The following is a 26,546-nucleotide window of genomic DNA, read 5'->3' as shown; positions in this document are numbered from 1 at the left end:
ATTTAAAAAGTTTCATTTAATAGTCTTTGTTAAAAAATTAAAAACATAATTGAAACTTTCCAGGTTATATTTGTTACAGCATAGTTGTGTGGAAATAAATTAATTAAATAATTACTTAATTTATTATTAAATATTTGTGTTTTATATTATCCTTTTCTAACGCTGTAAGACCAAGAAAATAAAGTCTAGGATAATTATATTATTGTATATTAAACAACTCCAACCAACATGATTGCTTTTGCATATACTGATGTTCCACTTCCCCTCTTGCTTTCATTACAGGCAGCACCACAGAGCTGGCACCTTCGCTGCTGGGCATCTACGACACATTGACGAATAGCTTGGCCGCGGGGGGCGTGGCAGCGGCTCCCAGTGCGACATCTCGCGAATCGCAGGCTTCCAGCAGCGGCGACTCGACGCCCAAAAGGAGCAACAGCAACTGCAGCAACAGCAGCAACAGCAGCAACAGCAGCTGCTCAAGTGTCCCCACCAGCGATGACCAGTCGGCCAGCTACACGCTAGCCAAGTCCAGTTCGCAGTTGGGCGGCCACCAGGAGCCACCAGGCCACCAGGTGCCACTGGTGGTTGCGGGTCTGCGGGACGAGCCGGATGGCGCTCAGTTGAGCCGCCTGGTGGTGCAGCGGCGCCAGGAGTCGCAGATCCACGGCAGCAGCAGCAGCCTCGCCTCGAGTGGCAGCAGTCGCCGGGGCAGCAACATCCGCATCCTCTCGCCGAATGTCCATCGGATCATCACGCACTCGGACATCCAGCCGGTGGAGGCGGTCTCAGCGGAGGCCCTGAAGCACCAGCACCAACAGCAATCCCAGCGGAGTCCCACCCACGGAAGGTACATCAAGACCGGCTCCTCTCCTGTGGGTGCGGCATCCACGCCTAAGCTCAAACTCTCGCACATACCGCTGTCCAAGATCACCGGCAAGTTGTCCACGCAGTCGGGCAGCGAACTGGTGTCCACCTTCGATTCCAGCAACGAGTATCTGCACTCACTGGCCTTCGCGGCCTCCGAGAAGTCGAGATCCCAGGACGAGGATCGCACGCCGACGAACAAATCGGTGCCAGGCACTCCCTTCCACTTCGATGGGCATCCGTTTCAGGGGCGCAAACTAACGCTGCCCCGTTACGATTCCCAGCAGAGTATCAAGCTGATCGAGATGGAGCAGCTGGCGGCCACCAGTGCTCAGTTGCAGCACGCCCAGCCGGCCACGCCCGGAACCCCGGCTCACACGCCCACCGCCACAGCCAATCCAGCACCCAAGCCGAAGGAGTTTGTGTGCAGCGAGCCACTGAGTCCAGTGGACATAGTGGATACCATCAACTTCGGCCTGGTCGCCCAGCACATGGAGCGACTGACGCTGACGGAACCGGGGTCGGTGGATCCCCGGGCGGAGCTCATCGAGGCGGTGAACAAGACGCTAATCAGCAAGCCACTGGTCAGGAGCTCCTCCGCCGCCTGTGCCTCCACCATCTGCAGTTCGCCCCTGCTGACCTATGCGCGCACCAAGAGCCTGGGCGCCAAGGCCAGCACGCTGGGCGCCATGGTGCTCCAGGGCAAGCTGCCCACGGCCGAGCAGCTGGCCGAGCTGGAGGAGGCCAACAAGCTATCGGCGGAGAGTCTGGACAGGCTGACGGACATCAAGCCCAAGTTTGCGGCCCGCTTAAGTGAGCTGGCCAGGCTAAACAACCGGCCGCTGTCCTCCTCCTCCATCTGCTCCACCTCATCCAGCTCGAGCTCTGGATCGGACCAGCTGCTCAACGGCAAGCTGACCGCCACCTCGTATCTGGCCAGCGTGGAGAGTCTGGCGGAGAGCGAGAACGAGCTGGGCGATCCGCACCATCCGCCGGCGATGAGTGTGCTGGAGAAAACCTGCCTGGAGATCGTGGACTCGGAGCGGAGCTTCGTCGAAGATCTGGGTCAGGTGATCAAGGGGTGAGTGATCCTCCCGCTAAGTGGTATATGTACCTTTAAGATATCACCCTTTAATCCTGTTCTAGGTACCTGCTCGACTGGAAGGAGCGCGCCTGTCTGCGCGTGGACGAATTGCAAATACTCTTTGCCAACATTGAAGAGATTTACGAATTCAACTCGATGCTGCTGCAGCGACTGATCAACACGGGAAGGGATCCCGGGAGGATCGCCAGGTGCTTCATCGACCTGCGCGACGGCTTTGATGTGTACACAACCTACTGGTGAGTGTGGAGGGTGGAGTATTTGAATGCATCATAGGTCGGCTTTATCTGAATTGTTTGAGGGAATTCCCATTCATTTTCCCTTAGCTCTTATCAGTTGCTACACCCATCTGTATGTAGTTAAGCTTAAAAAAAACTACCGTTGATGACTTTTTTATCCACACCCTAAAAATGTTTTAAAACCAGAGACCGACAAAATTACCTTGAATTGGGCTTGTTTTGAGTAGTATTTAGATAATTGGACATAAACAACGTAATGCACATAAGTTTTAGTCATCATTAAGTATAGTAGTTTTTGGTAAAAGTGTATTTAAAAATCAAAAAAATTTTAGTTTAAGTTTTAGGCGAAATAATTACTCATTTGACTAGTCAGAATTTTATACAAACAATCTCTTCTCTATTTCCAACCTTGTCAACTTATTGATCTCGCTTAAATTGAAGTGCACATATGATGAGCAATAAAACATTTTATTGGCGTACTGAAATTAGAATTTGATAACACAAATGCCTTTTCATCCAAGCCTACGTACGTCACTTGGATAAATATATATTTTTGATCAAGAGTACGTATGATTCCAATTCTGGAATGCTGAAAATGAAGATGAGAGGAGAACCCTAACATTTTCATACAAATTTAGAGCAGCCTAATATACACATATCACTCTAAGTCCCAAACAAAACTAAATATTTTGCTTAAGGACTGACTGCAAAGGAGTTTAACTAAAACCTAACCGAAATAATATAATAATATTTCAATTTGAAGTAGCCTTGTGCAGTGCCAGTGATTCATATTCAATTGATATAATCCAATCATTAATGATTCAAAATGAAGCTATAAAGTCATAGATACTGACCGTTGTCCGTTTACTCTTCACACTTTACGAATGTAACGTATTAAATTTAATAATTCCGACTGACGTGGGTTTACTGCCGACCCGTTAGGGGATTCTGGGGAATATCTGCACTCCGTCTTGGCGTGTTTGCTGCATCTTCAATGCTGCTATTGTGGCTCTGGCTATGGCTCTTTTGCCAAGAACGGTAACGACGGTCAAAAACGATCTCGATAGGCAGTTGGCTGGCAGCTAGCAGCATGACACGAAACTAAACTAAACTAAACTGAACCAAACGAAACGAAACGAATCGATGGCGTCTGTTGGCAATCCAGGCACGCCATGTTCCATTTAAACGCTGACGTTTACCTGGTTGCGATGCCAATTTGGAGAGCGGCTCACAATCCAAATCCGAATCCGATGGCAGCGGTTTGATTTGTCGCCCCCAATGACACGCGGGCATACATCATCGTGCCTCCCCCACTGCCCCAAAAAGTGCTCGCAGCGAGTGATTTGAAATTCAGATTTAATGCCGACCAAAGCAAACCATGATGAAGACCTAAAGCACATGTCATAAATCCCGATTCCCCGCAGCACAAGCTACCCGGAAGCCATCTCGCTGCTGACCAAGTTGCTGCAGGCCACGCACACGTACTCCCTGCTCGCCTCCACGCAGAAGCTCCTCCAGCACCGTCTGCCGCTGGGCTCCTACCTCCTGAAGCCGGTGCAGCGCATCCTCAAGTACCATCTGCTCCTGGACGTGAGTATGCAAGTGGGAGGAGAGTGGGTGATCGCAATGACAGTTCTCTTTTTATTTTTCTTTTTATTTTTCCTGTCCCTCGTTAAAACAGAGCCTGCGCAAGCATTGCGATGTGAAGGAGGTGGCCGATGCCCATGTGATCATGCGCCAGGTGGCCTACCACATTGACCAGGTGAAGCGCAAGCAGGAGCAGCAGAGTCGCGTCAAGGAGCTGTCCGGCATTCTGGACGGCTGGCTGGGACCAGGTGAGTGAGTGAGTGGTGGAGCCACTGGAGATCCACTTGGAAGCCTTACATCTTAAACTCATTTTCCACTGCCTTTCAGAGCTCACTGTGCTGGGTGAGCTGCGTCAGGAGGGCCTGCTGATGGACCAGCACAACAAACAGCGGCTGGTCCTGCTCTTCGCCACCATGCTGATCATTACCAAGCAGAAGGAGGACGGTCGTCTGCAGTTCAAGACCTACATTTCGGTGGGTTTGTAGGCTTCAGCCATCTATCGCCTGTCTGTTTAACACTCCCCATCTTGCAGCAAAACAATCTGATGCTCAGCGAACACTTGCCCGGGGAACCGAGTAGCTTCTATGTCATCCCCTTCGACGAGCCGCGCCACCAAATCAAGCTGACGGCCCGGAATCGTGACCAGAAGCGCATCTGGACGCAGCACATCAAAGGTGTCATGCTGGAGAAGCTAGACATTCCGATGCGCGCCAAGGAGCTGGTCTTCAAGCTGGGCGACGAGGAAGGTGAGTGCTGAACTCCCAGCTGGGTTAACTTGGCCAACTTGGCGGCTCTAGGGCTCTTGCTGTTTTTAGCCTTACTTTTCGTTTTCCCCGTTTTTGTTGTAATCTTTTTTGTTTTGTGTCATGTGGCCAAAACACTTAACGATTTGGATTGGGGACTGCACGAGATGATGAAGTGCCTACAGTTATGCACATGCGGGTACTTGTTATAGTTGGGTAATGCCTGTCGGCCTGGGAGAAGAAAAGCCACAGTGAGAAAAGTGCAGGGATACCAGTTGCTTAATGACTTCTATCTAGTTACAATTTGTTTTGCATTAATTTGATAATAAATATAGTCGTTATATTTTTAAACGAATTTAAAATAGTTTCTAAGTTCAAACTAGTAAAGCAAAGATCAAGTTTATTTGTCCTTAAAATAGCTATGATATGATTTGCTAATATTTCATATTTTTTAAATGGGTAAGCAATTTATATTCTTGTTTTTTAAAATGACTTTTAAAATTTTAATTTTTTTTTTGTTTTTTTTTTCATAATATTAGATATTTAATAATTGGGCTTTGAAAAATAACAATTGAATTTCGAGTTTTCAAGTTTTTTGCTATTTTGATTCGAGTAATAAATTTTGTAAGTAGTTTTCAAATTTCTATTTAACTGCTTATTTTCGCAATATTAAACATTAAATTAGTGGGTAAAATGCTATACTTTTTTTTGCTCTCTGGACTGTTGGTGGCTCTCCTTAATCCCGTCCACTTGGAGGACTTGGCTCGACCCACTCTTTTGCGCAGTGCACTTATGATTCGCACGCTCCAGCTGCGACCAAGTGACATAACCAAGTGGCAAGCGAGTCGCCAAGTCACCAAGTTGCCAAGTCGCTTAGTCGCTAGCCTTTCGCCAAAATCGTGCCAAATCTGTCGACGCCTCGGCGGCGTACTGATTTATTACTTGGGCCCGATGTAGGCGCATTTTAATTGCGGTTCCTCGGGCATCCAGTTTCCCGGATCGTTGGGGGTTTTGGGCCACTCTAATCGTCCACCGTGCTTAGTTGGTGTCCTACTCTTAGTACTAATTCAATTTGATCTAACTCTACTCTACGAAATGCTATATGTTTACCGTTGTAGTACTACCAGTGATGCATTCTAAAACTAAACACCCCAAAACAAAGAAACGAAAAAACTTTGACTAGTGTTTAAGGCGTTCTAAGGCTAAATCCCCACACCCAGAGACTGAAACTGATCTAATTACCTACCACAAACCAAAAAAAAAAAAAAAAAAAAACCAAAAAAAAAAAAAAAATAAAACCCGATCAGACAGAAAAAAAGGGCTAGAAACCCACAGTACATCTAATTGCTAAACATCCTAATCGTAATCGTAGTGTTCGCTAAAAGTAACTCTGGTGTCCGAAGAGCCTAGTAAGTATTGCGAGAACCGTATTTGGATTGCTAGCTTTAATTGGCCTCTTAACTCGTTCGGGGTCTGTGTTTTGCATGCATCCTAACACCCATAATCGTACAGAGATCGCTACCTACTAACCAGCACCAACTGATCAAATGAATCCTAACGACCGCATGATCCGCTGTTAACTTGTTTCCTTAGAATGCATTCTCACTGGTGTTTTGTTTTGTCGCTCACTACCTCTACCTCTAACTCCAACCACTCACCCACCCCATACCACTGCTTATCATTGTGCCTGGACCACAAAATCAGAGACTAATGAGCTATCCCTAAACGCAGATCGCACGCCAGATCGCAGCACCTGGAAGTGGAGTCTCCACTCGGCCAGCAACTCGACGCCCATTTATCTGGAGAGAAGAAATGCCTGCAGGAGGAGCGAGATTCGCCAACGGAACTCCAAGTTCAAGCGGAAGACGGTGGCCAACTCGAGTTCCTTTGACAGCTTCAACGAGTCGCTGGAGCAGGAGGAGGAGCCATCGGTTGGCCAGGTGAAGCAGGCCAAGCCTCTGGCCAGAAACAACAGTCTGGACGATACGGCTCTGCAGAAGCTGGCTGCTGCCATGAGATACCGGAAAAGAGATGCTGGCAGCAAGGAGGAGACCAAGACTCCCACGAAGGTGGAGTGCAAGTGCGGGCAGGATGCGAAGCAGGAGGATGCGTGTTCGTGCATCTTGCGGGATCAGCGCAGTCGCAGTGCCAAATCGCAGTCGCCTGTGTTCAGCTACAAGGCTTTGAAAGAGCGCAGCAAGTCGGTGCCCCGGATCGGAGGATTCAGCCTGGACGAGGAGGCGGAACGGGAGCGGGAGCGAGAGCGGGAACAGGACGAGGACAGTGCCGCCTCACTGCGCGGCAGCAGGCCCGATCTCAGCGAGCGCAAGGCCAAGGGCAAGGGCTTCTTCGAGGTCAAGCAGTACAACCACAAGACGATGCCCAAGAAGATAGCCACCATGAAGAAGCAGCGTGGCAGCACCACCAAGAGCTGCTCCAGGTTCTACATGGATCTCAGCGAGTTCGACAGCAGCAGTGCCACTGTGCTCAAGATCACCGAGTCCACGGAGGAGCTGCGACCGGAGGGGGACATCGAGCTGGCCCAGGAGGCCTCCACGCTGGACGAGACCTCGCCGGATCCGTATTACAGCAAGGATCGGGAGACGGAGCTGCTGTCGCCAGCGGAGAAGTCCAAGCGTGATGCCCAGATAGTTTTGGACTTGCTCAAGAACAACAAGGAGTTCGAGAGGATCTACAACAAGCAGCAGAAGCGTCGCGAAAGTCCTGTGAGTCCCGTCAGTCCGGATGTGTGTCGTGGTCCCATCCTGCCGCCGCCACGCCCACCCTCGCGATCTCCGCCCCCACTGGAGTTGGAAGAGCAGCAGAAGCAGAAGCGCATGGAGGACTCAGTGGACTCGGTGGTTGAGGAGCCCATCTACGAGACCCTGCTGCGCAATGTCCACGTGCCCTACAAGTTCTCACCAGTGCTGGGACGCGCCAAGTCCTCGCAAATGCTGAAGAAGCGATCCAAGGCCGCCCCAGTAGCTCCTCGCCCGGAATCGGACTATGTGACATTGGTCTACTCGCCCGACGGCGTGCTGCAGCGCGTGGGCGAGGAGGCAGTGCAGCGGGACAGCTGCAGCTCCTCCTCCACCTCGACGTCCTCGAATGGATCCGGATCTACGCTGAAACGCGACAGCCAGAGCACGGTGATCAATCTGTCGATGGAGGCGGTCCAAGAGCACGGATCGCGTCCACTGCCAAAGAACTCGGTTTCGGGATCGGAGAGCTCGCTGCTGCCACGTGCCTTGAAGTCCATTGACAACCTGAGCATGGCCTTCGGGCGCTCCAATCGACCGCCGGAGCGCAGGGTGTCCGATGTGAGCGAGATGTGCCGGCAGAGCGTGCTGCATCGCCAGGGCAGCGAGGCGGTGGGCGAGCGCATGGCCCATGTGGACTATGCCGACCCAAAGACCCTCTTCGGATTGGGGGTGCTCAACCACTCGGAGCGGGACTCGGTCTTCTCGCTGACCTCCTCCTCCAGCGACAGCATGTGCGAGCAGCAGCGCAAGAGGTCCGCCGTGGATCCGCCCAAAGCGTCCTCGGCCACCTTCGAGTATGAACAGCAGGTGGAGGACAGTCTGGAGAACGACTTCCGGGACTCGGCCATTTACAGCGATGACAACGAGAAGCGTTCCGGGGACTACGATGTGCAGTTGCGCCGGCCCAGCAGTCCGCCTCCGCCGCCACCGCCCCTGGGACCACGCCCCCCTCAGATTGCCCCCAAACCGGCCAAGGATGTGCTTATCCAGCAGCGAGCCGGCGTCATCGTCTGCCAGTCGGCCAGCCGCAGTTGGGTCCTTCAGCAGATCGAGAACTTCAACAAGTAGGATCTTGGGATCTTAGGATCTAAGGGATCCACAGAGGAGCCGTTGTAAACGACCCATTGCCATAAACACAATTCCTTTGTAATATCTACTTGTACATAGTTGTAAGTGTTCAATACACACTACGTATGCAATGCTAATCTTAGATACCATTAGTCGACTGTTTTATATTTAGAGCTTAGTTGCTTAGTTGCATAACCGCAGAGTCATTTAATAAAGTTTATAATCACTTGAAAAATTACAAAAAGGTCTTTATTTTATGCAAAAGATATGAAAAATATAAATCTGAAGGAATAAGAAACATAGGGAAACGTCCAGGTAAATATTTGTTTTTGGATCACCTTTCAGCATTCTCTAAGCAATTACCATTGAAATTCAAACTTCCCGGTTAACGGTCCCGATATCTGGCAACAATTCGATTTGGGGAAAAAGCTTTTAGGATAATTGCGAGCTTCAGGATTTTATTAAGCGAGCTTTTTTTTGTTCGAACATTCGTATAACAGTTTATTTTTATAGAAAGTTTCCAGTTCCCCTGGTTATACTTAATCTGACAAAAAGTATGCAACTAAAAATAACAAACATTTCAGCTCAACAATATGCAAGGTAAATTCAAAAATTATAACACCTAATAAATAAATAAATAATAATAATATTAATATACCAAAATTTTATTATTTTTATACATAAATTATTTCATTTTCGTATTGTCAGTCAAATATTTTGAGAATATAATTAAGGGTTCAGTCTAAAACAAAAAGTTAATCTACTAACTGAATTTATGTTTTTTTTGTATAAAAGAAAATTACTCTTGACTATTTGCTTTAAAATAAAACCAAATTAAAACTTACAATATTACAAATATATGGATATAAAAATATATGTAAATATAATCTATAAATATTTTTAAAATGTTTAGTTGTTAAATTCTAGTTCTTTTTAAATATAATCATACAAAACTTTTTTATCTCCTCCTTTGTTCACGAGACAATTTAAATGTCATCAAATAATGATTTTAATTTAATTTCATTAAAATGATAATCCTGTTACCTGTTTAATGGTCTGTTTGACAATCTCTCTCTCCAACGTCGCCTGATTATTATGATAAAACACAATTTGTGTATAATTTAAGTGCCAGGAACGACTCAAACAAGATCAATGACGTAATCCACTTATTCAGTTGTGTATATTTCGGGGAATAGCCAGCCGTGCAGCAGCTTTCCACTGATTATGCATGCAAACATTGACCAATTCTCTGGAGGCTTCGCCATTGAACAATGGTGAAAATCAGGCCGTCGACCACCCGCAACTGTCAACGTAATCTGCTGGAAAATTAAATGCAAACGCGCATTCCACGTACAGCCACACATATTGCCAGTGTCAACACTGTAGGTCCGCCTTCATAACGACGAAAAAATCCACGTAAATTTACTTTTGCATAATTCATGAACCAAATGACCGGCTGACAATTACTCGTGCCTGGGTCGCAACCACTCCCAAGCCAACAGTTTTAACCTATCAACGCATACGGTTTGGTGAAGTCCAGAGGTGGCCAAAAATTAAAGCTCCCTTGCTGGCGAAGCGGTTAAGTTGCCCGAAGGACCTGGCCGAATGTCCTTGACAGTTGCCTGCATTTGATGGCACTGGGCAGCATCCACGGCATGCAGCTGGAGCCGGAAGGCCAACCGGAGTTCACAGCTCATTTCACGGGGGCAAGGTCGAAAGTCTAGGCCGCAGCCCGACTCCATTCAGCAGACAAGTGGAGTCGTTCAATCGGTTTCCAGTCGGATTGGGTCTCCCTTCGGTTTCACTTTCACCCCGAGCACTCTGCCAATCGTGTCCTGACTGCATTATGTGGCTGCCACTGGCACAAAGGTCGCCATTGCCATCGCATCCGCCTTCGCTTTTTTTTCGTGGCACTGACATCGCTGGAAGAAAAAGCTCACCTGCTCATCTCATCTGCTTTTGGGGGGGCAAGACACGTTTGACACGTTTTTGCTGCTGTTCGTTTGCAAAACGCTCAACAAGTGCCACGATGCTGAACAGTTGAGCTCCAGCATCTACATCGTGCTGACAAGGACTAGATGCAGTCGAAAAAAAACTCTGATTGCAGGAAAACTTTTTCTTAACATAGTTTCTGTATCTTATTTAAATACATTCTTCTAGAAATCCAGACAATTGGTTGTCAAAGCGCTTTTAAAATTATAAAACTATGTCGTAGTTAAATCAAATTTTTTATGAAAACATATAATTTTAAATAAATGGATATATCCGTTATAACGAAGGATATTTTTTTAATATTTTATTTTACTTGAGAAAGCTTAAAAAGCTATACGATAAGTGGCTTAAAGGTGGCTTTTCGAATCTATAAAATATAATTGGAATTGGGAAGAGTAGTGTGTAAATATGATATGTAAATTAGAAAGTAAACAAGTAAGCAACAGGTTTTAGATAAGAAACATTACTTAATTTTAATCACCCATCTAGGTATTTAAAGGAATTCCGGATGGGCGCAGGTATTACAAAATTTTTAAGATAAGGAAAGTAATTCTACTAAGGATTTCAAGTTAATTCAATGATTTTTGTCATAATTTATTTATGATTTTAGCTGGAAGCGTTGATGATTTATGTGTTTTGGTGATTGATTAATTAGAAGAGGTAATTAAACAACGAACAACTTAGTTTAGAAACAAGATATTTATTTCGCAAGTGTACCAGAATAAAGGGCGTGTAACAGACAAGCTTTGACTTTTATGGCTCCCCTCAAAACCCCGCTCCAAGCCCCCTGACCCTACTATTCTGACACCCCATCCGAGGTCTCTGGCCACTGTCTTCCTCCGCTCGCTTCTCGGGAAAACTTTAGCAAATTGCCATTTTGGCATTTAACTGCAGCAGGAGAAAACGCGCCACCTCCCAGCCGCCAATTTTCGTACATTTGAGAGATTATTTTGTCGTGGTCCTTTCGCATTTCGCATTTAATTCCGACCCCCTGCCATTGCCACCTTCTTCTTACCGCCGACCGAAGGTCGAAATTCCGGCTGTAATTTACATGCCGCGAAAGGCACACCCTCGCGCCCCCTTATCGCAGCTTTTTACACATTTTCGTATCGTTAGGGTTCCCGGTGACTTTTTGCGGCCTCCAGTCTGCTCCCAAAGAACAAACAATACCCAAACTCAACCCCCTTCCTCGTCGCCCGACAACTTCCTGTTTCCTGCGCCGCGCAAATTTGCAAGTATATCGAGGCCCACAAACATCAACAGGCGGGCAAACAACCGAGCCAACCTTTTCTCATTTCCTTTGTAAGCCCCAGTGTAGACACCCACCCATACACTATAAACGTACATAGTATAGGCTCAACTTGTTGCTGTTACCCCTCAGCAGCCATCAGCCATCGCAAAAAGCAATTTCATGCCAATGCGATGAATTGACAGCGACGGCAGCAGCAGCAGCAGAAGGAGCAGCCAAAGGACCGCCCTCGTCTGATGCCGCCGGCGTTTGATCCTGATCCTGATAGCCCGGCACACACACACACTCACACACACACGGGCGGACAGGCATGAAGCATGTGGCATGTGGCATGTTCACAGGTGGATCTGCGGGGTGGGCAGCCGGCAGACGACCTCTATCCGCTCAATCCATTCCAGATGCCCGGCTCTTCATTACGCTTATGGGGCAGGACACTCGTCGGACGTAAATAGATCCGGTGAGCAGCACACGGGCACTCACTTCCTCTGCTGCCACCAACAGGTAACACGTTTCTTTACTATTTTAGCTAAAGATTGGCTTACAAGCACTCACACATCCTCTTCTTATTTGTACCTATTTTGCAGATTACTATAAGCCACGTTTTAAACCTCAATGAATTTACTGGAAAATATATCTCGCCGTTTGGCACATTTTTATATTTTGTACCATTTTGTGTTATGTCAGTTTTGCTAACTTTAATTTCAGAGTTCAAGGGCTTATGAGAGCATAAATAGATGGAAGCAAAAAGTTAAATTAATAGTGTTTTTGTAAATTGGATAATAATATCGATAGCCACTTAACTATCTCACTGATTAAAGCTTATTTATTTAAAGCATTTATAAATTAAAGTAAGAGAGTAACTTCATAATTTAAGTTCAAGATTCACTAAAAAGTAAATAAATCACTTTCAGCTTATAAGTTGATAAATACTCTTAATAAATCTGTTTCCATTTATTAGTTTATAATATATCTTTTAAAGTCTGCTTTTATTTAATAGTTTATAAATTATCTTTACAAATCTGTTTTATCTTACTAGTTTATAAATTAACTTTATAAATTTATAACTTATTAGATTAGAGCTCGAGTACTTAAATTGTATTATTTTTCGCACTCACAACATGTATTTAAGGGACCTAAAATTCAACACCTTTAAACCAAGTCCCAGGACTCTGGTTGAGGCAACAACGCCAAAAGGTCCTGGCCAACCTTTTTGCCCAAGCAAGGGTATGCCAAGAGTCAACATGGCCATCTCCTCAGCTGTTTGCCCAGCTCCTCGTCCCGCCGTGCAAATAATCATACTTCAAAGGCAATAAATCGTTATTTAAATTTCATTTTCCACACTGCTTAAAGTTTCATTTCGGAAATTTCAGTTTCGTCGTCGCTCCGGGAATCGCAGCCGGGAATCCTGCAGGAAAAATTATGATGGTGGGAAGGCAGGTGGAAAGTATGCTTTAAAAATTCGGCTTATTTGGTTATGAATCCCCCGAGAGTGACGGCTGCCGGCGCGAATATTTCTTCATCTGCGATGCGAGATACCTGAGAGTTTGTATGGTTGTGCGTCTGAGTGGCCTGTTTTTTTTAGATTCCTCGGTACTAGACACACACACACACACACACACATAATCAAGTGTACAGATGGCCAACAGCTTTTGGCCCTATAAAATTGTGTGTGCCTTGGCATCCTTTATGATCCCTTTTTTTCGGCTAGCTCTTAAGGTAATCCGTTTGGAGAGGTAAAAGGAAGATACCAAGTGTCGTTATCCCATATGCGATATAATCGATGAGAAATACGAGATGGCATCGCTGCCCAAAATCGGATGACAATAGCTAGATTAAATACAAATACAGGTTTATATAACATCTAAAAGAACGCATAATTCCCACCACTGCCCCATATAATTAACTTAATATCCAATCCACCTTAATTGTGTGCCTGGCATTGAGCTCCTCGCAATATCCCAGCTTAAGCGGGATAAATGCTTAAGCTTTTAATCGATTTTTGTCGACTCTCCAGCGACTCGATTATGATTGCGACTCTGATTGGGGGTCATGGGCCATCCTTGCTTCCCTCAATGACTTCCGCGCCCCAATGCCGGCGTTGCTTACGTTCGTTGGAATTGGAATTTACACCGCCCGAGGGAGGGAGCGGTGGTGCTGATTAAGGAACGGCCATCCCGGCCGGGGATATTCATTTGGGCTTGTTTATTGAACTTGGAATTAGTTTGATTTGGCCACCGAGACCCTGGCTGGACGAAGGACGAACGTAAAGCGAAACAATCTCGGTTCAAAAGGGAGCCGTTTGCAGGATAATCCAGATGAGGGAAGCAGGCAGGCATCTCCTTGGTGCGTTAAATATAATAAAATAAGCTCATTAAAATTATGAGGGGGGACCATCAATGTTCGCCAGATATATCTGGCAACGTGGTTGCCATGCCAGGACCAGGACCAGGACCAGGCCTCCCCTCCCCTTCCCTACTTTGCCCATCAATCAGAGCCGGATTGTCAACTTTTCAGTAGCATCGCTTCGACTTCCTCGTAAGTTAATTACGGTGGCCCAACTGCCGATTGATTCTCCGGAAAACCAATATTGTGTCGGAGCGTTTTGTGCCGCACGAGCGTGAAATCCGGCAAAGTTTCGGGTGCGATTGACAACAAGCACTTAACACATTTACCTTCACTCCCATACCCATATTACTTGGGAGGCCACAAGTGCGCAACAGCTGAGATCTGAGGACTTCAGGCATTGAATTTGCGGCTGCACCCCGTGACCCCTGACCCCGGTGGTAAAGAAAACACAAGCACAAGTTAGTTACAGAGCGTCCTTGTCCTTTATTTATCGGGTGATGAGATCGAGTCGAGGAGGGGAAACTCAGAGGCAGAGTCAGAGTCATGGTCATAGGCAGAGGGAGAAATGTTATACACACGAAATAAGAAATCGGATTTTATCTCCGTGTACTCTAATTAATTTGCTTTTTCTGCAGCCTCATCTCGGTGACGGGCAAAAGCGTACAACTGTGGATTATACTATGCAACACAAAATCTTTCTTCTTTGTTGAGGGTTATCTTCAGTTGTATAGTCCGCTTTGCTTTGCCTTAGCACGGCCTTGGAAAAATATAAATATACATCGATCTTTACACATTTATATATATATATAAGAATATGGTTGGATATCTCTAGAGCTACGCTTTAAGCCAATTGTTTTGTTATGTTTAAATGGTAGCAGTAAAATCTCATTTAGAATACATTGTTATTTAATGGCGTTACACAATAAATTCGGTGGGAGTTTTATAGCTGGCTCTGATTCGATTTTGGTTTCGTATCTTGGCGATTTGATTAGCAAATCAAATTAAAGCCCCGACCCTGGCGTACGCGGCGTATGCGCGATGCAGATGGCCACAGTGCGGCTGAAAATATTCGAATTTGCCAGCCAGCCAGGCATTGCGCTGCAAATTAAAACTTTCGCCGTAGCAACTTTCTGTTTTGTTTGTTAAATGTTAAAAATAATAAAGTGCACTCGACGGAAAGGAGAGGACGTGAGGCGGAAGGAAGGGTTTTTTAGGGTAGAGCAAACATGAGTGCACGGCCGTCGAGTGCTCGACTTTGCACGAGCCGGTTGGCCACACACTGCTCCTGACTCACTGGAAGGCCTTCAATCCTCCAATCCATTTGGAATCCTCGCATTCCCCCTCTAATGTGTAAGATTGCGTATGAAAATAGTTAGAGTTACGTTAGTTTTTGCTTGCCTTTCGCATTTTGTAAAAGGTATTTTTCAAATATAAGCGTATGAGTTTAGAAGTGTTAGAAGTTTCATCCGAGCACGGCCGTAAATATAAAGTATATATATGTATCTTTGTCTTTAAATATATGGTAAATATAGGTACACGTAAATATAAACATCTATATACTCTCGTAGTAACGTCTGAGTGAAGTACAATACTTTGATTAAATGGTATTTGTTCTTGGCTTAGACTAACAACAGTCAACATTTAACAGTCATTCCGATATGAGATTTTCGTCAATTGGAAGAATTTCTTTGCGAAGCAGGTGGAGCGATTAGTAACCCTAGCCTAGACTTTAAACTTATCCGATATAGGTCACGTGTATATATGATGCTTATGCTTATGGCCTCTATGTGTATACATAAATCAACATCTATAAAGTTTCTCTCGTCTCGCGAGGGGCTGCTCCTTAAGCGTTTCGTAGCGTTCAATTGACAGCACATTATTGGAATTGAAGTTTTTTTTTCGCATTGGAACACATATATGTATATGCAAGTACGCATGTAAATATACACCTAAATATGTATGGTAATATGGCCCCGCTCTCTTTCAGCGGGTTTTATTTCGGGTTGGAATTGCTGGGTCGTTGGATCATTGGATCATTGATTCAGCGCTTATCAGTCCGGCCTTTGCCATCCAACTCGAGTTGGAGGAGGTGTGTCTGACTGCGATAAGCCGGACCAAAAAGTACGCCATAAAAAAGCTGACTATCGCCGAATCTGGAGGCCTGACCACAGCCACATGACTTGGCGAAATAAAAAAAACGAGACCCGGCACTAAACTTTTAATAAACGGAGCACAACAAAGGAGATGAAGACATCCCCTCGCCCGTTTACTGCGGTCCAATCTGAATGGCATTCGGAATATTTCGCCCGCCAACCGCTTTTGATAAAATTCTCTTTTGTATACAGTTTTGTGGCATAATTTCGTCGTGGAATTTCGCCAGGAAGAAGACATCTGGAGTTCGCTGGTGGGACATCTTTGTATCCTTACAGCACGTGCAGATTCTCGCAGCTCTTCGACTTGGAGATGTCGCTGAGGCAGATCTTCTGCAGCAGTTCCTTGGCCAAGTGCAGCGATATGTGGGTGCGAGAAGTCTTCATCTTGGAGGCGGTGGCCTTCTTCTCGCGCTTCTCTTTCAGACGCATCTGTGTCAGAGGAAGATACAAAAATTGTAAGGAAGTTGTTGCTTGTACACTGGTAAAAAACGAAGTAAATTCAAATATATTGTACTCAATTTAAATATTTTATCGCTTTGATTTCCATCCCTTGCGGTTTTTACTTGTTTTAAATAATAAAACACTAACCTTTTAAAAAAAAATGCCTTTAAATGATATAGAAACTTTACTAATTATGGTTTTTAGAAAAGAATTTGTTTTCAATTAAAGCTAAATATATAAAACAAGGACTTGCATATAATCTAGAGATTAAAAATGAATATATATTATCCTAGGTCATATTAAATTTTTACAGTTTAGGTAACTTATTTATGTTGTGTTATTTGAGTCTAGCTGTGTTTCATATTTAATAATTTATTTCAATGTTTAATTAAAATATTTTAGAGGAAACATCACAAATTGGCTCAACTGTCAATTATTAATTTGTTCTGCCTAATCCAATAGAACCGGAAATATCTCCTTCCGAGCGAAATAATAATACCCTTTGCCAATCTGGTGAGCTGACCAAGTTTCCGCTGACCCCGTTTCACCGTCTCACCGACCGCACCATTTTCATTAATTAGTGAGCCGATCCGGAAGCAGGCCCAGCGAAACCCAACCCGAAAACCAGCCAACAGCCACCAGCCCTTCCCTTCCCATCAGCGTGGTAAATCCATTTAACTCCGTTTCCTGCACAATTTCGCCATGCATCGGTGGGTTGCGTGTGGTTCGCACCTTGTCCCAATAGCCGCATCCCCAGCTTGGCACCACTTTGCCTCCAGTTTGCCACCCCGCAACCACCCTTCCACTCACCTGCTTCAATATTCCAACGAGCAGCTCATCGACGTTGTGCTGTATGCCGCTGGACGTCTCAATAAATTTGGCATCGCGTGAGGCGGCCAGGGTTTTGCCCTCTTTGGGGAGCAAAAGTGAATTGGATAGAGGATTGGGGAGTGGGAAGGGAATAATAAATGAAATCAAGCCATCATAATTAAAGGCGCCAAACTTACCCTGCGACGTGATAAGGCGGGCGCGGGCCAGGTCCGCCTTGTTACCCACCAGGATGACGGCCTTGTCCTTGGTGTAGTTCTCCTGCCACAGGTAGTTGATGATTTCCTCCGCGACGCGGAACGAGCTGCGATCGACCACCGAGAAGACAACCACACAGCCATGCGGCTCGTAGGTGGACAGCGAGTTCTCCACGCTCATCTCCACGCTGGGATGGTCGATGAAGACCATGTCCGACTCTTCGTCGTCCAGCAACACGCTCACCGTCTTCTCCCCGAACTCGTCATCTAGAACTCAGATCAGAATTAAACTCTAAAGACGACAGTGGCAGCCAGGAAGCTAGGGGTCATCAAGCACACACATAGGTTCCAGCTAGGGGTCACTCGGCTACTCACTGCGCTCCACGGAAGATCGCCAGGGTGATCTCCACGAGAAACAAGGGCCGACAACTGTGGAACACAACTTACCCAAGCTGGCGTCGTAGGTGTGCATGTACTCGGAGGTCATGAACTGGTTCACCAGTGCCGTCTTGCCCACCCCGGCATCGCCGAGCATCACGACGCGGTAGCGGGCCGGTGGCGGCGGATCCAGGGTCTCGGAGTCGTCCGGCGTCGCCGGCAGAGAGTCCACGTTGGCGTAGCCCGCTCCACAGCAGCTGCCCTCGAACGGGGACCGCTCGCTGGCCCGGCTGTTCGTCGAGTTCACGCTGGTGTTGCTGCGCGACCGTCGCGAGATGATGGAGTCGCCGCAGTTGACCACGTTGCCCTTGCTGATGGAGAAGTGCCGCAGGCGGTACAGGTCGTCGCTGGCCCGCGGATTGTACGGCCGCTCTGGCAGGGAGCAGACGCGCGGTCGCACATGGTCGGGCACTGGGAAGGTCACGAATTGCAGGCATCAGTTGATTGAGTTTAAAAATTTTGAACCCAAATGACAAAAAGGGTCAAAGGGATACATTGCTATTTGAATTTTGTATTTATTTATTAATGTATAAATATTAAATTTAAATCAATACTTTACTGGAAGAGTTTAAAGGATTGATAGCAGTCGATAATACAAAAAAAAAAGAAGCTGATTAAAGTAAAACACAATACACAATTCCACAATCTAACTGTGTTAAACCAATCTATGCTGTGCTAGGAATCTGCTTTGCTGACAGCATTCCATCATTATTTGCCCTTTCAGAAATGATACCCTTAACGACACTTCTCGAACCATAACTTGACCTTTTAAACTCGGATGTGTCAGAGGTAAGCACTTTTTAGCTTATGATTTAATTCTGTACTTTTCTGAGCTTAAATTATATTTCTTAAAGCCATAAGAGTGACTGTTTTGTAAACCTGGTGACCTATACTACCCATCCACATTCGGTTTAGATAAATACATTTTGTTTTGATGCAAATACCGATTTTTAAAAATCAATTTTTTTGAAAAAATTTTGTTTTGACCAATTTTTGCATTTTTGATAAAAAAAAAAAAAATTTAACTGGTAAGGCCACACTCGGTTTAGATAAATAAATTGTGTTTTGATGCAAAAACCGATTTTTATACCCTTGCATAAGTATTATAATTTCAGTCAGAAGTTTGCAGCGCAGTGAAGGAGACGTATAGTATATATATTCTTGATCAGCATCACTCAAATAGTTGATCTGCAAATCATCATAGCTTCATTGCTTTTAAACATACACGCAAATAAATCATAATTTTAATGTCTTCTTTAATATTTAATTTTTGCAATAGCAGCATGGGTATATGAACTTGTTTTTTATTTAATACCCAATTTTGTGTCATTTTTATTCTTTAGAAATTTTAAAAATTTTTAATCCACAGAGAGTTTTAAAATTTAATTTTAAATAAATCATAATAAATCTTGACACTTTAATTTTTAATTTACCTTTGAATTCCAGTAATTTTTAGAATTTGAAATTTAATTTTTAATAAATCTTTTTTGAAATTCATATTTTTAATTTCCCTTTTTATTTTCCGACATTTTTTATGATGTAAGCCCTTAAAGTACTTTATTCCCCTAACATTTTTTAAGTAATTTTTTCCTGGCATTTGTGTTCTAGCAATCATTGTTTGTTGAACTAACCCAACTATTACCAAAATATAAGAAATAGGTAACCTCTCACCTGGCAACTCCAGAAAATTGGATGTTCTGCGCTGGCGACCGCGATTAGAGCTCTGGAAGGCCAGTGGGCCGACGTCGTCGTTGGACACGATGGAGGCGTTGGAGCAGGCGCTCTTCATCGACTCGCGGGAGCTGCGCCGGCTGGCCAGGTAGGCCAGTCCGCCCTTGGAACTGCCGCGGCGGCGCGGCTTGTGCTCCACGTGGGCCTTCGGCTTCGGCGGCTTGCAGCCACTCAGCTCGTGGTCGGCATCCTGGGTCAGGTCACTGGTGGACTTGCGGTAGCGCAGCGAGACCACGCTGTCCGAGCAGGTGCGGTCCAGCGTGGAGTGCGAGCTGTGGAGCACCTGGTAGCCGGGATTCGAGGTGATGTTGATGGCATGGCGACGCTGGCGGTGCGATGGCGCCCGGCCGGCATGCTCCGCATGCTCCATCTCCATGTCCGGCTCCGTGAAGCTGAAGCTGGTGGTGGTGTGGGTGACCATGGTGCTGTTCGTGTGCTGCGTGCCCGTCTCGCCGGACTCCATGGACAGCTGGGTGCAGTCGGTGACGCAGGAGTCGCGCTTCAGGCCGTAGTAGTTGCCTCCCGCCGATCCTGCTCCAGATCCGGCTCCTGCTGCGGATGCGGCTGCACTGAGGTTCCTGGCCTCGATCTTGCTGATCACCGGCAGTTCCCATTCATCCCGCTGCCGCTTATTCTGTACTCCTTGGACATAGCCACCTGCTCCTCCTCCTCCCCCTCCTCCGATTGCCATGGCCACCGCCATACTCTCATCCACCCCCGTGGTGGTTAATTGGGGAACCGCATCCAGCGGGGTCTTTGTCCGCATCAGCTTCTTGGATCCCTGGCGGCGTGGCGAACTGGGTGGGTCGTAGTAAAGGGCTCCGTCGTCGGGTGAGATGGGTTCGTAGTACTCGAACTTCCGACCGTGACTGGGACTCACTGCATCGAAGACGAATTGACAGGGGGACTTGGGGCTGCGGGCCGTGGTGCGGCCACTGAGCAAGGAGGCGGAGTCATCTATTGATCCCGAGGGAGGCGTCTGGTAGTACGAGCTGGGCGTGGAGCTACTCGCATCATCGCAACTATCCTGGGCAAAGGTGGTGGTGATCTTGGGGCTCCTTGGCGTCTCGTATCCGCCATAACTGTAGCCCGGCGACGGAGCACCGTGGTACGGCCTGTTGGGGTTTCACATCTAAATGGATTTGGGGGGCCAATGTTTTTGGGTCTCACCTGGGCAGCTTGGGAGTGGCTCCCTTGCAGGGCAGCGGATTGCTGGAGGCCCGTGCCGGAACTTTGTGGTGCGAGGAGTGGGGATGGCCATAGGATCCTCCTCCGCCGACAGCTCCCTCATCCCAGCTGCGTTGTTGCTGCGCCATTTCCGGTCTTCTGTGCAGAAAATAAATAACATTAAGTGCACTCACAGTTAAGTTTAACTGAAAATCGCTCTACTTGTTGTTAGCAAAGATAATGATTGTTGGTTTTGATTACAATATATCACATCTCAATCAGTATAAAGAAAGTTTTGTTATATAATTTGTTACATTAAAAACCTTTTAAATACTTAAAAATTGTTAGAAACATTTAAGCTTGTATATCTAGAAAATGTTATACATCAAGGAAACAAATTTGTAATAAGACTTTAAACAACATTTTTATTTTGTTGCCAATAAATAAATATCATTTCGTTCAAACAAAAAAGTTTAACTGATTATTTCCTTACTTATTGTTTGCATAGATGATTATTGATTTTGACTGCAGTATGTCATTAAATGTTATTAATTATTAATAATAATGTTTAAATACAATTCCCTAAAAAGCCGAAATACCTTTATCTTAAATAATAAATACTTACTATAAAATGTCTTTAAAACACATCAAGAAACATTATGTCTTCTGTTGTTACTCTATTTATAGTCAAACATATAAACAAAGTCTATAATTTTCTTCCTGTGCATTTAGCAGGATGATGATGAGATGAGGAGATGAGATGGGAGCTACTCGCTGATGGCCAACTCATGTGTAAATATCATGGCCCATTACTCATCCCGCACACGACCTTCCGGAGCATTGCCCGCCGAATGGGCACAAAGTAAACATAATTTATGGCTTTATCTGTATTTAATCAAAATAATGAAAGGCGGGAAATGGGAGCCGGGCATTACAGGGGCCACGCCCACCAGCCAACCACAGGTTGACCGCAAAAGAGGGCGGCAAATGGGCGAATGGGAAGTCATTTTCCGACTTTGGTCAGAGAGCACGAAGAAAAGCGAGGGAAGCGTTCTATTTGGCCTGGCAATTATTGTTAAATGTGCGTTGGCCATCGGTGGAGATGGTGCCCTAAGTGGCTATCCCTATTATCGCTTCACCCACACAACAACACCACAGACTGTCAGCAACTTCTAGCACACACAAACCAAAACCAAACCCAGCACCCTGCTTATGCAAAAAACTTATGCAAAAGTTTCATCCCGTTCCCGCTCCCGATCCCGCTCGAGTTGCAAACAATTCGCTTGCGGGAAACTTCATGTTGGTGTTCGGCGTGGTAACAAAGTTCCCTAATGGGATTTGCCAGCTTCGAGTTTGACTTGAAGCTATTAAAGTTGAGCCCCCAGGACGCTTTGTGCCGCGAACTGTTGCCTACATTTGGGAGTTTGATAATACCGATGGCAAACACTCGCATAGATAGACAGCAAGTGTTGGCCATTTCTGGAGCACCAATTGGGCCGGCAAGTGATTTCCCATGCATGGTAAACGGGGTTAAGTTGCCCCAGCACTTTAGTTTTACGATTCTGCCCTCCCCAGTGGCGATTGTTGCACTTACACGAGCAATTCCTGCATCTCATTGCTTTTACTGTAGCTGTTGCATATGTTGCAGCTAGCCTTTCACTTGGTTTTCCCAATGGACACGTGGCTCGTTCGAATTTCCACTTTCTACTGCCGACTCACGTCCGACCTGTGGGCCATTATTATCTATCGTGTGTACAAATGGCCGTGCCACCCACACACCTCCGCACGGCGTGAGTACGTGCCCATACGGCGAAGCAAATAGTCCGGCATAACGGTGGCAGCATACCTGGTAGTTTACCTGTTGGATGCGAGCCCTTTGTGGTCTTGCCAAACACAGAGGTCCTGTGACCCAATGAGACTGCATTAGGTGGAATTTTAGGTGCATTTTGTGCGAGCAAGCCACTGTTTTGTTAGCTTAATTATTGGCCAACGACTGAACTTCCTAGAACCGACTGAAATGACCAATGTGTTCCTCTCAAATATCACTATATAGGTTTTTAGTTTTCATTTCGTATAAAACACTTTTTACACTAAAACATAATCTAACAGGGATTTATCAGAGATTAAATTTTCATTTAATCCGTTTGTTGATATAAAACTTAAAATGTATTTAGGGTCTCTCTAAAAATTGCATAATTAATAGCCACTTTAAAAATGTTATGCTATCATGATTATATAAAAATAGTGTAGTACATTTAAGAAACCGATTGGCAATCATAGCGAATTTAAATCTGATAGGCCCAAGAAACTTAATAAACTACGTATTGTATAATAAGGCGTAGGCGTTCTATTTTGAAATTTATGCATCACAAGTTTGCTATCAGGTATTTAAGTTATTATTCTATTATGTCAATCTAAAAATTATTTGAGTAAATGTCTTTCAAACCCAACATTTATGAAATCCATTTTCTTGTTTAAAGTTACTCAATCTTGCCAGGGACCCAGTTAAATAATTTCCATTGCATATTCATGAACACAAAATTTATTCGCTCAAAAGTTCCCACTCAAGCACTCAAATCTTTGAGACAATCTTTTCGCAAATCCCACTTACAAGGCATCAATTATTCGAGTGATTGATTCAAGTGTTTGGCAACTTGTTGTTTCCCTACATCCACTACCTTTTCGTTTCTCCCCGTACCCATTTCTTTTTGTATTCGTTCGTATTTTGCATTTCACGTAATATAATGGCGTGTTGCCACCGCAACGAATCGAACCGACCATTGGGAATGGGAAGGGGAATGGACATGGTTCGAGAATGATAACAAAATGCCGATGTGGAAGTGGCCCAGAGTCCAGGCCTCACCTGGCTCACCTGGCTCTCGCCCTCTCGCTCTGGCCAACTGCTTTTGGGCTTGCGAAAATCTGCAGACAACAAATCAATAGGGAAATATCTGTCGTTTCTCTTTGGACACATTCAAATCCTCACTAGTTCGGTGCGCATCGGCTTTTTTCATGCGGAATTGTGTATGCATAAAGGCCAACGAGTTGGGGGCCTTGGGAGATTTCGGCCAGCTTATTGTATTGGATGAGGGTCCTCAGGGCCCTGAGACTTCCGTTTGAAAAGGTGCAGCTTGTGTAAGATAATAATTGCTACAGATTTCGGAATTATAAAAAAAATGTGAGTCCTTGGTGTGGATTGAATTATTGATGGATTCCATTGGCTGGGAGTTAAACTTGAAGTTACCTGCGCCATAAGTTATGCATGGCCCGAAACGATGTGTGGATAATTTGACTGGGGTTAAGCTACATTTGCATATACAAATGCCAGTGCGTGGGCTGGGCTTCAATCCGGTTTATGGCTTCGGGCCCGCCTACACTGGCACCTTTTCCGCACCTCGCTTTTCATTTTCCATCTGCCATTTCCCATTCCCCATTTCCTATTTTGCATTTTCCGTCTGAGGCTCTTCCTTTTGGCCTTTACGGCCCCGGCCATCATCATCATTCGAAGTGGCAAGAGTAATGACTCTTCCTGCACGGACCGTCATTAAGTTGCAGGCCTCCTCGCGTCGTCATAAAGAAGTTCTCGGACAACCCTTTGGTAAACTTTGCTTGTAATTAAGCCCGCACCCGTTAAACGCATACTTAACACCCCTCCCCCACCCATTGTCGCTACAGTTCCTAGTGTCCCTGCCTACCTACCGAGAACTACCCAACTTGGCAAGCCATTGGGGCACTTTCACCCCCTTGTCTCTGCTGTAAAAATAAACTGAGTGTGTACGGCACAAACAAGGAAAGTCCATAAAACACTTAAGACCGAGGAATATATGCTGGGTGGGGAATTGACTGACGAGAGAGAGAGAGACTGGTGCTGGTCAGTTCGCAAATTACAAATCCTGGCCAAAGTCACGTCGCAAGTTGGTCATTAGCCGCCACTTGAATCCCGAAGCTCCGCCTTCGCCTTCGTCTCCTCCTTCGCATCGATTTTATTGCAACACATAATTCTTGACGGCCGGGCGGGCCATTTGTGCAAATCTCATGTTGATGGCATATTAAGTGACCTCCGGGCTGCTTTTCAACCCCCACACTCCACAACTACTCATTCAATACCCTCGAGCGCCTACCAATTTGCACTTTAAATGGCCGGCGGGTGGGCAAAGTGATGTCGTTGGATAGACAGAAATGGCGCAAACTTACGTGTAATTAGACGCGTCTGGGCGCGAGGATTAGCAATTAAGCGAGTGTCCTGAGAGCGCAACAAGTGCCGCCGTGAAATAGGAACGAAATGGTGTTAAAAGAGACACAGGACACGGGTAATCCCAGTTGGTGTGTGTGGGGGTGGCTGTGGGTGGCAATTGCCGTTTGGGGGGCAAAGTGAGAGCAGCGCATAAATCAACATGTCAAATCGCAGCTTACAAAGCGCCACACACAGCGCCACGCACACACACACACACAGTCACGCACACACACTTTAAAACACAGAGATACTGAGACAGACTGAAACTCACTTTTACTTCGCGTGCCGCATTACTGTTTAATGTTTACCATTTTCATTAAATTTGTCGGATAATTCGGTCTGTTATAGCAACTTTGCTAATTGTCCAACACCAACAATGCCAACAATGCCACCAAGACAAGCACACGGACACAACGATGTGGCTATACGACGATACGGCGATACCAACACTAACACCAACACAACGGCAAAGCAACAGTTTGCACGGCCAGCCGCTCGGGCTTTTCTGCACTTCCGTTTCCGCTGGCGACTGCCGCACTCACTGACTTCCGCCCGGACGAAGCTGCGGCGGCGGCGGCTCGAGCTGAACTGAGCTGAACTCGACGACTTGCCTGCCACTTTGCTGGCTCCCAAATCCCGATTCCCGACCATCCGACGTATCCGACGCATCCGAAGTATCCGAAGTATCCGGAGAGTGCTGGAAAAGCTCCGCTGGCCAAGCTTTTCAAGGCCTTCCAATGGGACTGGAAAACGGAGCCGGTAAAAGCTGCGGATTGCAATGGCTAAGACTGCCGTTGCAGGAGATGATTGGTTTTCATCTAACGGTTTTATGTTATATAATCCATTTCCAATGAATAATTAAAAAAGAAATACTTGAAATTGCAAGGAGCAGATTTAATAAAAAATCCCACTATTGTAGCTATTTATATTATTAAATCAAGGGTACTATACATTTCCAATTTACTCTAAAGTTATTTAATGTTTTATCAAAACAAATTCGTTTATAACATTTTAAAAAAGTTGGTAAAGTGCTAAGAAACTTAAAAACTTGAAATTCGCTAAATAAGGTAATTTAATTAATATTGGCTTATTAAGTAATTTGTAAATTAAATTGTTTGCTTTGCAAATGAAGCCAAGTTTTATGGAAATGCGACAGAAAAGCTTTATTTTTAGAGAAGTTTCTAGTTTTATAAATTTAGTTTGAAATAATTAAACAAAGATAAGTTATTCCAGTTAATCGAAACTATTAAAGTCGATAGATGTAGTTTTCAAAGCTATCGTTATATTCTACAGAATATAAAAAAATATTTGTAGTGAGAAACAATTAACAAATACTAAAATTTGTTTTGTTTCAAGGAATTTAAGCTTTCTATTAAAAATCGTTGCCCAACGAATGCATTTGGCA

At 45.4% G+C, this 26,546-nt stretch overlaps 2 protein-coding genes across 7 annotated transcripts in view; one reads left to right on the top strand and one right to left on the bottom strand.

Moving 5' to 3' along the window:
* Positions 1 to 8,600, top strand: part of LOC108138668 — a 48,544-nt gene extending 39,944 nt beyond the window's left edge. The window contains exons 2-8 of one of the 2 annotated variants that reach the window (XM_017261013.2): positions 283 to 1,945; positions 2,011 to 2,205; positions 3,630 to 3,795; positions 3,887 to 4,040; positions 4,120 to 4,265; positions 4,325 to 4,538; positions 6,267 to 8,600. In XM_017261013.2, coding sequence (XP_017116502.1) covers positions 283 to 1,945; positions 2,011 to 2,205; positions 3,630 to 3,795; positions 3,887 to 4,040; positions 4,120 to 4,265; positions 4,325 to 4,538; positions 6,267 to 8,365 — 4,637 coding nt within the window. In that variant the 3' untranslated portion in view covers positions 8,366 to 8,600. Of the gene's footprint in view, positions 1 to 282; positions 1,946 to 2,010; positions 2,206 to 3,629; positions 3,796 to 3,886; positions 4,041 to 4,119; positions 4,266 to 4,324; positions 4,539 to 5,653; positions 5,837 to 6,266 lie in introns of those variants that run through there. The other variant, XM_017261022.2, reaches the window with a different exon arrangement.
* Positions 8,601 to 14,411: 5,811 nt separating this feature from the next.
* LOC108139034 lies at positions 14,412 to 25,708 on the bottom strand. 5 transcript variants are annotated; one of them, XM_017261664.1, is made up of 8 exons: positions 25,413 to 25,708; positions 25,102 to 25,150; positions 20,911 to 21,066; positions 19,681 to 20,855; positions 18,019 to 18,420; positions 17,554 to 17,844; positions 17,357 to 17,457; positions 14,412 to 16,534 (listed from the first exon to the last, which is right to left on the bottom strand). In XM_017261664.1, exons 3-8 carry the CDS (start codon positions 21,054 to 21,056, stop codon positions 16,376 to 16,378), a joined length of 2,274 nt encoding a protein of 757 aa, XP_017117153.1. In that variant the 5' UTR covers positions 21,057 to 21,066; positions 25,102 to 25,150; positions 25,413 to 25,708; the 3' UTR covers positions 14,412 to 16,375. The 5 variants fall into 5 exon arrangements, with proteins under 5 accessions (XP_017117153.1, XP_017117145.1, XP_017117136.1 ...); XM_017261656.1 differs by having other exon boundaries at positions 20,911 to 21,063; positions 25,102 to 25,708; XM_017261647.1 differs by lacking the exon at positions 25,102 to 25,150.
* Positions 25,709 to 26,546: the final 838 nt, after the last annotated feature.

Source organism: Drosophila elegans, unplaced genomic scaffold (genome assembly GCF_018152505.1).
Source record: "Drosophila elegans isolate 14027-0461.03 unplaced genomic scaffold, ASM1815250v1 contig_183, whole genome shotgun sequence".
Classification (NCBI taxonomy): domain Eukaryota; kingdom Metazoa; phylum Arthropoda; class Insecta; order Diptera; family Drosophilidae; genus Drosophila; species Drosophila elegans.
Note: the sequence above shows the minus strand (reverse complement) of the source record. Positions and strands in the feature narration are given on the sequence as shown.